The sequence below is a fragment of the Echinops telfairi genome, unplaced genomic scaffold (genome assembly GCF_000313985.2).
Source record: "Echinops telfairi isolate 266 unplaced genomic scaffold, ASM31398v2 ScPeMD7_7418;HRSCAF=8456, whole genome shotgun sequence".
Taxonomy (NCBI): domain Eukaryota; kingdom Metazoa; phylum Chordata; class Mammalia; order Afrosoricida; family Tenrecidae; genus Echinops; species Echinops telfairi.
Window position 1 is genome coordinate 1,058,372 of NW_022111318.1, and position 16,136 is coordinate 1,074,507.

At 41.9% G+C, this 16,136-nt stretch overlaps 1 protein-coding gene across 1 annotated transcript in view; it reads right to left on the reverse strand.

Moving 5' to 3' along the window:
- The window catches only part of ATP7A (ATPase copper transporting alpha), a 148,849-nt gene that overhangs the window by 15,632 nt on the left and 117,081 nt on the right, over positions 1-16,136 (reverse strand). The window contains exons 19-20 of the mRNA XM_030887582.2: positions 12,253-12,395; positions 10,868-11,071 (exon numbers count right to left, since the gene is read on the reverse strand). Coding sequence (XP_030743442.2) covers positions 10,868-11,071; positions 12,253-12,395 — 347 coding nt within the window. The remainder of the gene's footprint in view (positions 1-10,867; positions 11,072-12,252; positions 12,396-16,136) is intronic.

Here is a 16,136-nt window from a genome sequence, read left to right on the forward strand (position 1 = left end):
AGGGTCTAGAACAGATTAACCGCGATTAACCGCGCTAAACGAGGGTTCACTGTACTCTAAAGTCTAAATACTCTAAAGTCTAAAGGGATTATTGAAAAGCAAGGATGTTATTTTGAGGACTATGGTGCACCTGATCAAAGCCATACTACTTTGAATTGTCTCACATGCATGTGAGAGTTGGACACTGAATAAGGAAGACCAAAGAAGACTCCATGCGTTTGAATTGAGGTGCTGGAGAAGACTATTCAAAGTCTGCTCAAAGGACAAACCAACCGGTATTAGAAGAAGTAAAGCCAGAGTGCTCCTTAGAGGCAAGGATGGCAAACTTCATCTTACAGACTTTGTACATATTGTCAGGAAAGACTAGCCCCTGGAGAAGGACATCATGTTCGGTAAAACAGAGGGGCAGTGAAAAAGGGGAAGCGCCTACAACAATGGCCTCAAGCATCGGGACAATTGTGAGGACCGTGCAGTGTTTTATTCTGTTAGGGATAGGTTCACTGCGGATTGGAACGGACTAGACGGAACCTAGCGGCAACATGATTTTGTTTATAAGTCCACTTTGGAGAGGTCTCTGTTATATTGATGGACACCATTAAGGTGGGATGTTTTCTGAATCTCTACCTTATTAGAGAGTGTGAACCAAGTCACCACCCTTGGAGGCAAGGTCAGCTGAGAGACAAAGACCATAATTTCATCAAAGTCATTCCTCTTGTTGCTGAGGTGCAGGGAGGGGGTCTTCTCCCTCTCATGCATGATTTGTATTTTTGTCTTTATACTAATATGACCTTACCCTTGCCACCTTAGTGCGATTTGTTTTTCATTGTTTTCTGTTGGGTTTCCCAGCTGTGAAACACAGGAGGAGTGGATGTATAATAATAATAACTGATACAAAGAGCTATAGGAATATAGGAATATAAGGAATGCAGGGTAGGAGATGTGCTATAGGGAGGGAAAGGGGATTTCAGGAATAAATAATGAAGGTGGGAGGGGGAAGGGAGCACTAGAGCTGATCATGATTGCACAACTAATTTGCAAGGCAATTTAACCAATGTGGGGAGGGGAGGCTCTAAGATAGATGTGGTGGTGATTGTACAATTCCCCTGGATATGATTGAATGAATGAACTAATCAACTGTATGATATGTAAATTCTGTGCCAATAAAACTGTTGAGGGGGAAGAGAGTTATCTCAGAAGCACAAAGAGAGGATGGCAGTATGCTTGTCCTCTGCCGTGTGGCAATCAGCCCTGGGCTGGTGAGGATTGGATTCTTTTTCTCCTTTGTATAGCCAAAGGCGGTCAAATGTGACCTTCATGTCATTTACACACACACACACACACACACACACACACACACACACACACACACACATGGATTGAGAGATCAAGCAATCTCTGAAGAACTTTAATGCATGTTTTGTTATCTGAGGAAAGAATCTTAAGAATTCGTCTTCTGCATTGGTTCTGGGGTTTCTGGTGTTGGTTTTCTAATCAGATTAAAGTAAAGCCACTAACCAACAAAGCACACAACATTCCTCTAGTTCTTTAATGCTTCCTCCCCCTCACTACCCCCCACTATCATGACCCAGTTCTACATTACAAATCTGGCTAGAACGGAGCATGTACATTGGTACAGGTAAGAGCTTTTGACACATGGAATCCAGGACAGATAACCCCCTTCAGATACTATAATGGGAACAGTGAGCGATACCATGTGGGTAGGGGGGTGGTAGAGGGAGAAGGAGGAGAAATGGGGAACCAATTCCAATGATCGATGTATAGCATCCCTCCCACCCTCCAGGGGGATGAACAACAGAAAGGTAGGTGAAGGGAGACAGCAGATGGTGTAAGATATAAAAATAAAAATAATTTATAATTTATCAAGGGGTCACAAGGATGGAAGGGTACGGGAGGGAGGGGGGAAAGAGGAGCTGATACGAAGGGCTCAAGCAGAAAAAAATGTTTTGAAAATGATGATGCCAACATATGTACAAATGTGCTTGATACAATTGATGTATGGATTGTCTTAAGAGCCCCCAATAAAATGATTTATAAAAAAAGTAAAGGCACAAATAACTTTATCTCTAATAATGAAGAAGGCACTACTAGTCAAGGATTTGATGTGTAAAAGACTGTCACTGGATTAAAGAAAAACAAAACAGAACCATCGATTCGATTCTGACTTATAGCCAGCCTATAGGACAGAGTAGAACTGCCCCTTGGGGTTTCTGAGACTGTAAATCTTTATGGAAGCCCACAATCTAATCTTTCTCCTGCAGAGTGGCTTATGGATTTTAGCTACCCACTTTACGATTAGCAGTCTAACTTATAAGCCTCTACATTGCTACGTTTCCTCCTCCTTGGATAGTGCTAACTAAATAGCTAATATTCTGGGCAATAGTGGATTTGATAGTTTAGCACATTTTGTTTAACTGATGAATCTACATGGACAAAGTAGGGAAAGGAAAAGATGACGTCAAATTTCTAGCTCATATACTGATTAAGTCCAAGGTTTTATGTGTTTCCTGAACTCAAATGGTTTTGATGGCAATCCCTATGGCCTCTAGCCACAGAGCTGAGGTTGCTGGAAACCAAACTTAGAGTTGAAAGAGTGGCCGAGATACAACATAAACTTAATTCCAAGCTTTGCAGGGTGTTTGATGTTAAAAGGAGGGCATTTGCTCCCACTTTGTCCTGAAAACTTGGATCCTAAAAATGTGAATAGGAACACATGCACAGATACTTGTGAAGCTGGAAAAACTATACTCCTAGATTGTACCCAGTTTCTTTATCCATTGAGGCAGTCCTACCCTTCTGAGGAAAGTAACCTTGCTTTGCCTGAGGAAGCTGTAATTGCCTCCCCTGAGGTAGTGACTTGTTAACACTGCTGATCCACCTCTCACCACCTGTCTTTTCTTCTAGACCTATCAGCAGACTCTAATTTTAATAGACCCTGAAAAATAAGATACAAAGTATGAGCCATAGGAGGTGTGCTCCACTCCCAAAGAGATACACGGTTTTTCTAATGCATGCAGACAGATATCTGGGGACTATATGGAGAGATGACTATTAAAGATGTGGGATGGGGGTGGAAGGAACATAAAGTTAGCTCATACTGAATGTATTGATTTGGACCTAAGCAGAAATATTGGATTCAATGCTACTGTTGGAGTGGCCAAGATTGGTTGACTTAAACATAACTAAATATAAATCATCTGAAATGAAATCAAAATGCCGTAACTGCTTTGGTATACTATAGCCAGGGTTTCTCAGGAGAGGCTGCAAAAGCAGATAGGTACACTTCGTCCTGGATGATAGGCTATAGCACAAATTTTTTCATGGTCAGGAGGCGCTGAGTAAATTTCTTTTTCTGAAAGGGAGGTGGCAGGCTAAATTTTGTGAACCTATGCTCTACGCAAAGGTATCAAAAGGATTAAGGAGTTGACATGTTAAGTAAATTCCTTATGTACAAACAACTCACCACCTCCAGGAGGTTCAGAAGATTTACTTTTCATCACAATTGTGCGGAATAAAAGGAGTTCCAGCATCCTTGAAGTGCTCTATGGTCACACTTCTCTGTAAGTTTTAGACACTGGGACATCTAAATTTATGGGGCAATCGGATCCCAGAGTGGCAAGAACAAAGTAGCAGTACGTAATCACTGAAAGACAATGTGGGCGTGTTCACTGTGACGTACCATGGAGTAAAAGCAGTACTCGGAATAATCTGACATGCAGAAGCCTATGGTGCCAGCTAGTTGGTCATGGTGCCACTAGAGGAAAAACAAATAGGTCTTCCTTGATCTGTAGAAGTGAAAGATCTGCAAGGCCAATTCACCACGGTCTTACACGAATCACCAAAACAGAGGCTCACGGTTCCTTAATCAATTCCCAAATCTCAGCCAATTCACAGACCCCACACTATCTAAAAGAAGGGGAAGCCAAATCCCCTTAAAGAAGAACTCCATCATGTTCCAAAGTATTATACTGCTCATCGTTCTCCCAGCCTCCCTCAAAGGAACTTAGAGCCTTTCACCAGAGTGACTGTGCCGTGGGGAGAATGAGATCAGCAGACTTGTCTGGGATTACTAAATGCGGTACATTAAAATTCCCCAGCCTCGTTGCCAATGCGTCCATTCCAACTGACAGTGACCTACTGGACAAAAGCGGAAGTTCTCCTTGGGCTTTCCAAGACTCAAAGCCTTTACAGGAGCAGAAGGGCTAACCTTTCTTTGGCCGAGTGGCTAGTGGATTTAAAGCAATGATCGTATGGACAACAGCCCAATACTTAAGCCACGACATCACTGGGCCTTTCTACATTAACTTTGGTGCCCCAAATGTCACTGTGGTCCACCAGTCATAGTAGAAAAATTACAGATCAGTTGATCAATTGATCAATTAATTTAGCTAAGGTCCATCTCAGAGCAGGCTATGAGACTGTGAGCTTCCTGGCCCACAGAGGCAAAAGCTTCAGGATCACTTAACTGAGGAGCTGAGGACCAGAGAGACTTGGCTGCTGGCTGACGAGAGTTGCTACTGTGGACCAACGATTTTATCCTTAATGTTTACTGATCTTGGCTGTGGTAACCTGTTAATTTCCCTAACAAACCTCCATAATTGTGAGTATTGTCTGTGAGTTATCTGAGGTCATAGTAACAAATGATCACACCCAGTATAGAACGAGAATGTCAAGGGATACACAGTGGATGTCAAAATAGGTAAAGGATGGAGGATGGAGGCATCTCTGACCTCTGCGTCATGGAAACAGGGGAGCCAACAGTCAGATATGGTCCCTATGCCATTTCCTCTGGGCCATATCTGACCCCCTTTGTTTTCCTACTGCCACAAGGCAGAGGTCAAATATGTCTCCACCTTCCATCTCTCTTTACCTATTCTGACAGCTTCGACTGAATTTGCATATGAGCAGTTTATGTTCTGTTCCACAGTCGACCTTTGGTCTTGTTTTAACTGATGGTATTGAGCTTCTCCATCATCTCTGCCCACAGATATAGTTCAATTTGATTCCTAAGTCTTCCATCTGTTGAGGTCCACATGTATAGTCACATTTATGATGGTGAAGTTGTCACTGGTCTGCAAAAGTAGACTGAATTGCTACGGGGGACAACACTGGAGACACAGTGTGGGAATTGCACCCAATCTGACCCCACCACACTGAGGCAAAACGCTAAGGGCGTGCAACAGAACTAATGGTGCTTGAGGTGTTAGTGGCAGAAAGTGATGTTTGGAATCTTTGGCAGATCCCTATTGGTTAACCACAAACCCTTATCATTTAGAGCAAAGCAGACAACTACTCTCCTTTTGAGAAACAGCTTTTGACTTACTACTGGGCCTTAGTAAATACTGAATACTTATCTATGGGCCACCACACTAGCACGTCACCTGACGTGCCCATCATCAACTGGGTTTTTGTTGCCTGATTTATAAAGCCATGAGGTTGGGCATACATTGTAACATTCCATCATCAATTGGAAATGGTATGAGATAAATTGCAGCAAGCCTGAAGACACGTGGATGTTTCATGAAGAAGTGGCCCAGGTACTAATGGTCCCCAATCCTGCCTCTATTTTCAACTGACTGTGGAAGAGAAGATGCATGCTGGGTTTAGAGATGATACTACACGATATAAAGGCACTGTCCAAAATAGGAAATTGTAAGGAGGAAGCTGCTGGAAGCCCAGCCTGGGCTCTGAGTAGACTATTAATCACAGCTTCGGCAATGCTGTCCTGGGGCTCTGCCTATCTTGCCCCCTAAGTCCCCTCCAGTCTCATTCCCACAGCACCTGGGATCCAGCTCTGCATCTACCTTCCATCTACTTCCTCCCTGCAGGATATCTACTGGGTGCTATTTCCTTTAGGACCAGAAGCTGCTGCTGCTGCTGTGCGGGGAGGGAGCAATGTGAGAGGAAGAGAGAAATGGTGTAGGGTGGAAGTCAGGGTGGGGCAGAGAGGTTGGGGATGTAGGGGCAGTTTGTGGCAGTGAGGCGCAATGAGCACTTGGCGGACTCTGCCTCAGAGGCCACTAGTTCTGAGGCCTCCTGGCCAGAGTGGGTCACATGGGGTCTTCAGACCCCATAGCCGCATGTCACCTCTGAGGGGGCATTAAGGTGAGCACAAGTCCCTCAGGGAGATGGTTTTACGCTAAGGTTACAGTCGTTTGTTGAACTTACGCTGTTGGTGTCTGTTTAGTGACACCCCTGCTTGCCTGCTGTTGGGGTATTTGCCACACAGGCCTTCTATACCCCACACCCCATCGGGGTGCAGGGCTGGGCTGAAGGTCAATGTCCCGCAGAGGGCCCATGTCCTCTGACGGCCCCCATGCAGAGGGGCAGCTGGTGTCCTCAGTGCTCCCTTGTGAGTCAGTGGGCACAGGTGGCTTCAGCTGCACACCCTCCAGGAAGTTGTCAGGAGAGTCTCTGCTCTCAGGCACTGCTCTTGCAGGGTGCGGGTGGGGCAGCTCAGTTGTTTCTGTGTCTACATGTCAGGTGGCCCACCCCAGATCTCTCTCGCCAGCTCTCCTCCCCTGAGGGTTGAGGGGGGAGGTTTGTCCTGTTGCTTTCATCCAACTGCCTCCCTCCAACCTGAAGTTATGTCCAGAGCCCCAGGGGGAGCCCTGGCCACTGCTCTGAGTCTGGAATTTTTCATTTGGGGATGATTGCCCAAACTGGCCCTAGGTGAATGGGGTCCTCGGGCTGCCTGCCTTGTGCCTGGCTGGCCTTGGTGAACCCTCCTCAGCTCTTCACCAGCTTGGAGTGAAGTCCCAGCTCCCCGGGGTGTTCAGCTGCCTGAATGGGCCTCACACCTCTGCCTACAGCCCCTTCATCTGTGGGCTAGCCCTCCTGATGGTTCTCTTCTTGCGAAATTTGGGAAAATCAGATCTCGTAGCTTTGGCTCCTTTGGAACACCTCCTACACCTTCATTTATGGGGCTCAGTCTCTGCTTCAAGAGAAGGGGGGACCCTGCAGTGCAGCACCCCCCTGCCCACCCACCTGAAGGAAGGGAACCCACAGCCAGAACTCCTTCGGATACAAATTACCATTCTATAAAATCAGGGTACCGTTAGGGCTGTGTGTAAACTTGGGGTGCCATGAGGACTGCATGTGTACAAGTGGGGTGCAGTGAGGGCTGTGTAAGATCAGGGCATCTGAGGGGTATGTGTGGGAGTGGATGTCTTGTTGACTGTTTCTGCCCAGTGTCTCTCCCTCTGTCTCACAGTCAGGCCCTCCAAAGCAGCGTGTCCTAGGGGTGGGGATATGGGCCCCAACATGTCCCTGAGAAGCCAGGGTACAGAATAGCCGAGACCACTGAAGCAGGGGCTGGCCAGCTTTCATTGCCAATGGGATATAGTTTTTTTTTTTAAATGAAGAGCAATACTTTGATTTAAAAGCTTGAGATCTGTCTGTAACCTTAATACTAAACCTATAAATATATGCACATAGATCTATTTCCCCATCATCATAAACAAGTATATTTACATATATACATACCTGCATCTAGACCTCCACAAATGCACTTTACCTCCTAGTTCTTTCCTCTATTTCCTTTTCCTTTCCTCTTGTCCCACTATCATGCACAGCCTTCATTTGGGCATTAGGCCTCCACTCAAGTACTCGCTCAATGCAAGTACACTTTGCTCTATTAAACTGGCATTCCATGATGCTCACCTTCCCGACTCTATCGCTAAAGACGAATGGGTGCATAAGCAAATGTAGTGAAGAAAGCTGATGGTGTCCAGCTATTAAAAGATACAGCATCTGGGGTCTTAAAGGCTTGAAGGTAAACAAGCGGCCATCTAGCTCAGAAGCAGCCAAGCCCACATGGAAGAAGCACACCAGCCTGTGTGACCAAGAGGTGTCGAAGGGATAAGGTATCAGGCATCAAGGAACAAAAAATCATATCATTGTGAATGACTGGAGTACAGATTGGGGATCCAAAGCCCATCTGTGGGCAACTGGACTCCCCTTACAGAAGGGTCATGGGGAGGAGACAAGCCAGTCAGGGTGCAGTGCAGCAATGATGAAACGTACAACTTTCTTCTAGTTCTTAAATGCTTCCTGCCCCCCACTTATCATGATCCCAATTCTGCCTTACAAATCCGGCTACACCAGAGGATGTACACTGGTACAGATAGGAACTGGAAACACAGGGAATCCATGACAGATGAATTCCTTAGGACCAGTGGTGAAAGTGGTGGTGAGAGTGGCGATACTGGAAGGGTGGAGCAAAGGTGGGGTTGAAAGGGGGAACCTATCACAAGGATCTACATATAACCCCTTCTCTGGGGGACAGATAACAGAAAAGCGGGTGAAGGGAGACGTCAGACAGTGTAAGACATGACAAAATAATAATAATTTATAAATTATTAAGGGCTTATAAGGGAGGAGGCTGGGGAGGGAAGGGAAAAAATGAGGAGCTGATACCAAGGGCTCAAGTAGAAAGCAAATGTTTTGAGAATGATGATGGCAACAAATGTACAAATGTGCTTGACACAATGGATGGATGGATGGATTGTGATAAGAGTTGTAAGTGTTGTATGAGCCCTCAATAAAATGATTTAAAAAATAAAATAAAATAAAAGCTTGAGATCTGAATGTGATTTTAGATTATATCAGCCTTCATGTTTTAACCCTCCTCCCCTTCCCATTTATTTGAACTGTTATCTATTAAATTGTTGGATGTGAATGGGGAAGTTTTGTTACTCATTTTAACATTTATTTCTATAACCATAAATAAAATTATATATTAAACACCCCCAAAAATAGGAAGCTCTATTATTACAGCCCTTCTGGGACAACTCAGAAGGATAGTAGTGAAGGGAAATCCTTTCAGTGAGCAGAAATTTTAATACACCTGATTGTTCATTTTGCTTGTGAGAAATGGCCAGAAGTGTGTCATAAACTGATTTACATGCTGCCATCATTGGACTGGCTGGATGGTCAAGGAGTTTGGAAGTACATGATTGGAAAAGTGGGGGCAAGGAGGTCTGAGTAAGAGGCACGCGAACAGACATCTCTGAGTGGGTTAAAAAATTGAAGATATGTTCACAGTGCAGGAAGGGAAGTTATGCATGGGCTTAGCAACATGGATTTCCACTCACCAAAGCCATCCTAGCTACAGGCACTGCTCTGGGCCCAATCTGCCAGCAGCAGAGAACAACACTGAGTCCTCTAAATGGCACCATTATCTAGAGTGACCAGCCAGCATTATATCGGACCACTTCTATCACAGAAAGGACATTTTATTCTTATTGGTATATACACTTTGACTCTAGATAAGGATTTGCATCCAATACTTCTCAAACTACCATCCATGGATTTTGTATAGAAACTAACTGCCCTCGAGTCCATTCTAACTCACAGAGGCTCTACAGGACAGGGCAGAGCTGTCCCTGTGGATTTCAGAGGCTATACATCTTTATGGGAGCAGAGAGTCTCCTCTTTTTGCTGAAGATAGGCTGGTGAGTTCAAACTACTGACCTTGTGGTTAGCAGCCCGATGCATACTTCACTACACCAACAGAGCCCCATGAACTTACAGAATGCTTTACCCACCATGATGGTATTCTACACAGCATTGCCTCTCATAAAGGAACTCCCTTCTAGCAACTGAACTGTGGCGATGGGATCATGCTAATGGAACTACGAGTCTTAGCATGTTTTCATCAGTCTGAAGCAATTAGCTCCATAGAACAGGAGAATGGACTTTTGAAGACTCAGTTACAACACTAAGTGGCGATAATAGAAGAGTATCTTTTATTACTACCATGCCCTCGGATTAAAGTCAAAGGAGAACCACAACTCTATTCATGCAGGATTACTAATGCTTAGACTATTTAGCCTCAGTAAGCACCTCAGATGGGTGTGGTTCTTTGCCTGGTGGTATGACCCAAGCATTCACTTTTGAAGGCTCTAGAGGCAATACCAAAGGTAATATGAACTGGATAATATAAAAAGGTAGTTATAGGAAGGGGATTTGAAGAATGTGGGGGGAAATTTCATTATCTTTAAACTCCATTTTTCTGGGGATTTTTGAAGGTCACCCCTAACTACAAGTTACAGCCACATGCTCAGCTGCAAACAGGAGGACTGCTAATTGTTGACTGTACTAGAATACTTATGATAGGCACAAACATCCTGTGTACAGCCCAAAATTCAATAACTCTTGCCTAGAGAGGTGATCATCACTTTTGTCTTTAAGATCCTGTAACTTAAATACTACCATGAAAAGTTAATTCGTCTTATATGATAATTAAGGGAATATGAGAGAAAACAAAAATATTTGCTACACACATATTCATAACAAAATAAGGAATGAAATATTCACGAACAGCCCTCATGTTTGCAGCTGAGCATGTGGCTGTAACTGTTGACTGTGATGGTCACATGTCAACTTGGCGAGGCTATGGCGCTATGGTGTCTAGTTGTTTGGTCAAACAGTATTCTAGATGCTGCTGTGAAAGTGATTTGCTGATTTAATTAGCATTTATAATCAGTTAACTCTAAGTAAAGGAGATTACTCCTGATTATATGGGCAGGCCTCATTCAGCCAGTTGAAAGCCTTAAGGGAAAACCTAGGCTTCCAGAGAAAAAGGAATTCTGCCTCAAGTCTGTAACCTAGATATTTTGCCTAATTTCTGCTCTATCGCCTGGCCTATGGATTTCAGATTCAAGATTTCTAAAGTTGTCTCCTAACCTACAGACTTTGCACTTGTGCACTTCCACAATCACATGAGCCACCTTCTTAGACCAATGCGTGTGTGTGTGTGTGTGTTTGTCTAGCCTACTGATTCTGTTTCTCTGAAGAACTGTGACTAATCTAAATAATTTCCCAAATGATAGGCCATAGAACTCACCCTTATCAAAACCACATCAGCTGCTTCAATGGCTACATCTGTGCCTGTGCCAATGGCAATTCCAACATTAGCCATTGCCAAAGCTGGGGAGTCATTTATTCCATCTCCTACCATTGCTACCCGTTTCCCCTCCTCTTGAAGTTGCTTCACCTTAGCAACCTTGTGGGAAGGTAGAACTTCAGCAAATACCTTCGTGATGCCAACCTACATGTGGGAAAATGACAGTTAATTTCAAGTATATTACTGAGTATCTGAAACACACTTAGCAATAATGAACCCTCATTTTCATCCATGAGATATGCAAATTTTATAAAACGGATAAAATGTTCAGTGTTCTTAAAAATGTAGAGAAATGAGCTCTCTTACACACTACTGGTGAGTGTGAAAACTGGTACCTTGTATTTGTAAGGTTTGGCAGCATCTATCCAATATGCGGATCCTTTGGCCCAATAATTCTTCTAGCTACAAACTGGACATACACATGAACAGAAAGATGTATGCCTGAGGATGTTCATTATTGCAGTTTCCAGCAACAAAATTTGGAAAACCATCTACATGCTCATCGTTAGGGGGATCATTAAACAAATTTAATATTTCCCTACCATGAAATTCTATGCATAAATGTAAAAAGAATAAAGTAATTTTATATGTTCAGGTGTGGAAAAAAGTGCTGAGGCATACTGATACATTTTTTAAAAAGCAATGTTCCGAACAATCTGTACAAAAATGATCCACGTGATGTTGAACATACTAAAACTATGCATTTGTATATAAACATATGAAAAATTCTGGAGGAAGAAGACTGGACAGAGAGTATTGGGAAACAGATGACAAACATCTTACTTTATATTCACCTATGTTGTTACATACAAGAATGTATTCACATATGGCTGGTATTGTTTGAGAGAGAAGACAGTGCAAAATGGAAAAAATTAAGAAAAGTTGTGGAGATCAGGAATATTTGAAATTCAGTAGCAGAAAAACAATATGTCAAAATGATGCATTAGAAAAATTGTTCTAGCAGTGCTGTTCAGGGTGCATGACGCTATTATAATGTTTTAGGCATGAGATCATGAAAGCCTGGTTTAGGCTGGCATGGATTCCAGTATGAGCAACACCTTAAAGGAAACATCAATAAAAACTGATATACAGTGTCACTCAGCACAAAGTTTTCACATATAATAGTAATGCACAAAGTTGAAAGACTTTCCATCATGACATATCATTTTTTTCTTTCGAGAAACCAGCTAGGGCTACTCAATAATAATGAAAATAACAGATAATATTGAACTCCTTTAAAGTCTGAAGGAAAAAAAGGAAATGGATATCAGAATTAGAAGTTAGTTTATGCATCCCCCCCCAAAAAAGTAAGTAACGCCAGTTACCTGAGAAGCAATAGATCTAGCTGTTTTACTGTTGTCTCCAGTCATCAGAACCACTTCTAAGCCCATAGATTTCAGAATATGGACAGCCAATTCTGCTTCAGGCTTTACTGTATCAGCGATGGCTATCAACCCACACAGCTCATCTAATATAGAAACGGCAACAGAGAGGTTTACGTTTAGTAAAAGAATAAAAAGATTGACGTAAAATTTTAGAAATCACGAAGTAACATTGTTCGGTGGTTGCCTCGACTCAAAATATCGCTAAGCCCAAACAAACGCTGTGCCACAAACCTCACTGCAACAAACCTCAATAGTTAGTTCTGAAAACCCACAGAACGAGAAAGGGATAACTAGTAATTATGCACATATATACTAGGGGCTCCCACTAGGGAGATCAAAGTAAAGGAAGACCTTAACCACTGCCATCAAAGCAACTAAGGAAGGCAGAGTTGCTCCAGAGGGGCTCAGACAGTCTCATCTTTCCACTGTGGAGCAGACAGTAGGTGTGAACCACCAACCTTGTGGTTAGCAGCCCAAAACTTAACCCAAAGCATCTTATTAGAGACCTTACTAGATACTACAAGACTCCTTTTCTTTCTTTAGATAGATGTTTACCAAGAGTCTCAAACACCTTTGCTAACTTAAAGGCAAATACAAATTAAGATTTTTTCCTCTTTGTAAGGTAGTGATTGAAGACAAAATTACCATCTTATACTAGAAAAACAAGTCACTCCAAATCCTGATTTTATTCTATTTTTTAAAAATAAAAATACTTTCTTTTCCTGGTCCTAGAAAAGCTATAATAAAGATAGCACCTTCATATTTAGCAAGGATTATAAATGTTGACTCCTTAATTTCACAGCTAGAAATTAACCAACAAAATCATTTCACAGAAGCACCCGAACCTTCAAAGATGCTTACTCTAACATTACTCACCAAGCTGAATATTCAAAATAGCCCACATTTCTAAGAACAGGGGATTAAACTAATTATGGTACACACATTTGATAAAGCATGCATCATTAAGCAAAAGCATTCCGCAGCACTGGAAAATATTTATTATTAAACAAAATAAAGTGGAATAAAATAATATGTATCCAAATCCACTGCCCACTGTCACTGAGTTGATTCCTATTCAACGCACTGCCATGTCATAGCGACTTTATAGGGACAGGAGTATAAAGCCCCGTCTCTCTCCCTCGGAGTGGCTGGGGGTTTCAAAGTGCTGATCTTCTGAGTCACAGCTGAACGAGTAACAACTACACCACCAGGGCACCTTCCCTACTTATTATGACCCAATATAGGGCTTCCAGGGCTATAGATTCTAATGGCAGCAGGAGAGCCCACGTTTGAACCAACAACCTCGTGCTTAGCAGCTCAATGCTTACTTGACAGCAACAACAGGGATACTTATGTATACAAGGAATTTTAAATTTTTATTCAACTTTTTTGAGCTATAACATATATCTAATATACCCATTAAAATAGTATGTGTATTCATATTATAATTATGTAAAATATGCATATAAATGAACAAACCCAGAAATAGATAAAATTACAACTGACACTGTGTTAGGATGATGAAATTATAGGTGTTATTTTACTTGGCTAATGTTGGGGTTTTTTAATTAATATATTTTTACTTTTGATGAAAACATGCATAGCAAGACCCAGTCCCATTCCCGAGTTTCAAACTATAACGATCAGTTACATTGGCTATATTCTTCACATTGCATCAGCATTCTCATGATTTCTGCTCTAGTTGTTTCACTCTCATTAAATTCAGCTCTCTGTCTCCTAACTTTCCCATCTCTATTTTAAAATCGCTTTTGACTAGTTGGTCTACTATAATTCTTGAAAAGAAATAGTCCAGGGTGACAACCTTTACATTTTGAGCTAAAGTGTCACTTAAAGTTGCCTTGAGGGGATAGTCTCAAGGTTTGGAGAATAACTCAGGACCATGGTCTTGAAGATGCCTCCAGCTCCGGAAGTCCAGGGAGCCCGGATTCCTTAAAATTTTGAAGTTCTAATTCCCATTTCTGCCCATTTTTATCAGGATCTATCCATGGTGTCACTGATCAGAACCTTCAGTCGTAGTAGCCTGACACCACATAGTTCTAGTCTCAAGGGGGAGGTTCCTTCTCTGATTCTTGGGTTTGCCTCTTGTTCTTGTGTTCCAGACAAATAGAGATCAATAGAAGTATCTTAGATAGTCAATTGTAAGTTTTTCAGACATTAGACGCACCATACTTGGAGATAAAATTATATAAACTTTGAGAACTGTATTATGACAACTGACTGGACTGTCCTATGATACCATGACCCTGAGCCATCCAACCAAGAGAACTAATCCCATGAGATGGCTGGTTATGTCTAATTAGTATTAGCATGTGTAGTACCCTTCCCTTTGGAGTTCTTGTTATTGTTGCAATCTATATATAAATAACCTAGTATGTGGTTAAGCCTCCTTTTTTCCTTTGCACAGTTTATTGATATCAATTACATCAGTGATGCTGTGCCAACTTCACCTCCATTTGGTGCCATCTTTCCTAGCACTATAAACAAAAAGTGACTACTACCTAGCAAGTACTTCTCTCTCTTTCCCACCCCAGACCAAAGGTAACCACTAACAACATTAGTTTCTGTACACTTACCTAATTATTTCCTTTTATAAATACAATAGTTTTCCTTTTCTTATTTGCTTAACATAATATCCCCTAGATTCATCCACATTGTAAGATGTTTTAGGGACTTGTTTTTTCTTTATTGCTAAGTTAGTATTCTATTGTATGTATGTACCACATTTTGCTCATCCAGTGATAGACATGTAGGTTGATTCCATCTTTTTGACATTGTGAAGGGTGCTGCAATGTATATAGGGGTGCATATGTCTGTTCGTGTCACTTCTATTAGATCCCTAATCCAGGGAATGGAGTGGCGGGGTTATATGGTGATTCTCCCTCTCATTTCAAAGCTTTGCCCCTAGATTTTCTTCTAAGAATTCTATGATTTTAGAGACAACGTTTAGATCCTTGATTCATTTCTAATTGTTTTATTTATGAGGTATGGACCTTGCTTCATATTTATGAGTGGAAATTCCGTTTTACCAGACCCATTTGGTGAACAGACAGTTCCTTTCTTATTGAATGGATTTTGCTCCCTTGCCATAGATGTATTTACTTCCGGGCTTTCTATGCTAGTCTATTGGTTACTGTGCTTATCATTAAACCAGTACCAGGGTATTTTGATTTCGTTAACTGCGTAGTGTATTTTGAAGTCAGAAGGTATCAGGCCTCCTACTTTGTTCTTCTTTAAAATTGCTTTGACAATAATGGGTCTATTGTCTTTCCACATAAAACAGGGGGAATGTTCTAAAATTGATGTGGGGGGTGAGTGTACAATTCTATGTGATATGATTGAATGACTGAACTATTGAAATATATGATATGTAAACTACTTGCAAATAAAACTGCTGAAAAAATTAAGGATTAGGTTTTTTCCCATTTCTGTAAAGAGTGCTAATGGAATATTGATCAGGACTGTGTTGTATGTGTAGGTCACTTCTGATAGTACTGACATCTTAACTGAAGTCTTCCAGTCTATGAGTACTGTCGACCGAACTTTATAATTTTCATTGTATAAGTCTTTCACAGCCTTACTCCTATTTTACAGTCTCTTCAAAACGGCTGCAAATGGAGCTGCTTTCACCTTTTCAGATTTCTAATTGTCAACGTATAGAAACCCAACGGATTTTTGTGTGGTGACCTTGGGTCTTGCAACCTGGCTCAATTCCTCTATTAGTTCTGAACACATTTTATTTTTATTTTCTTAATCATTTTATTGGGGGCTCTTCTAGCTCTTATAACATTCTAGATCTTTTTTTT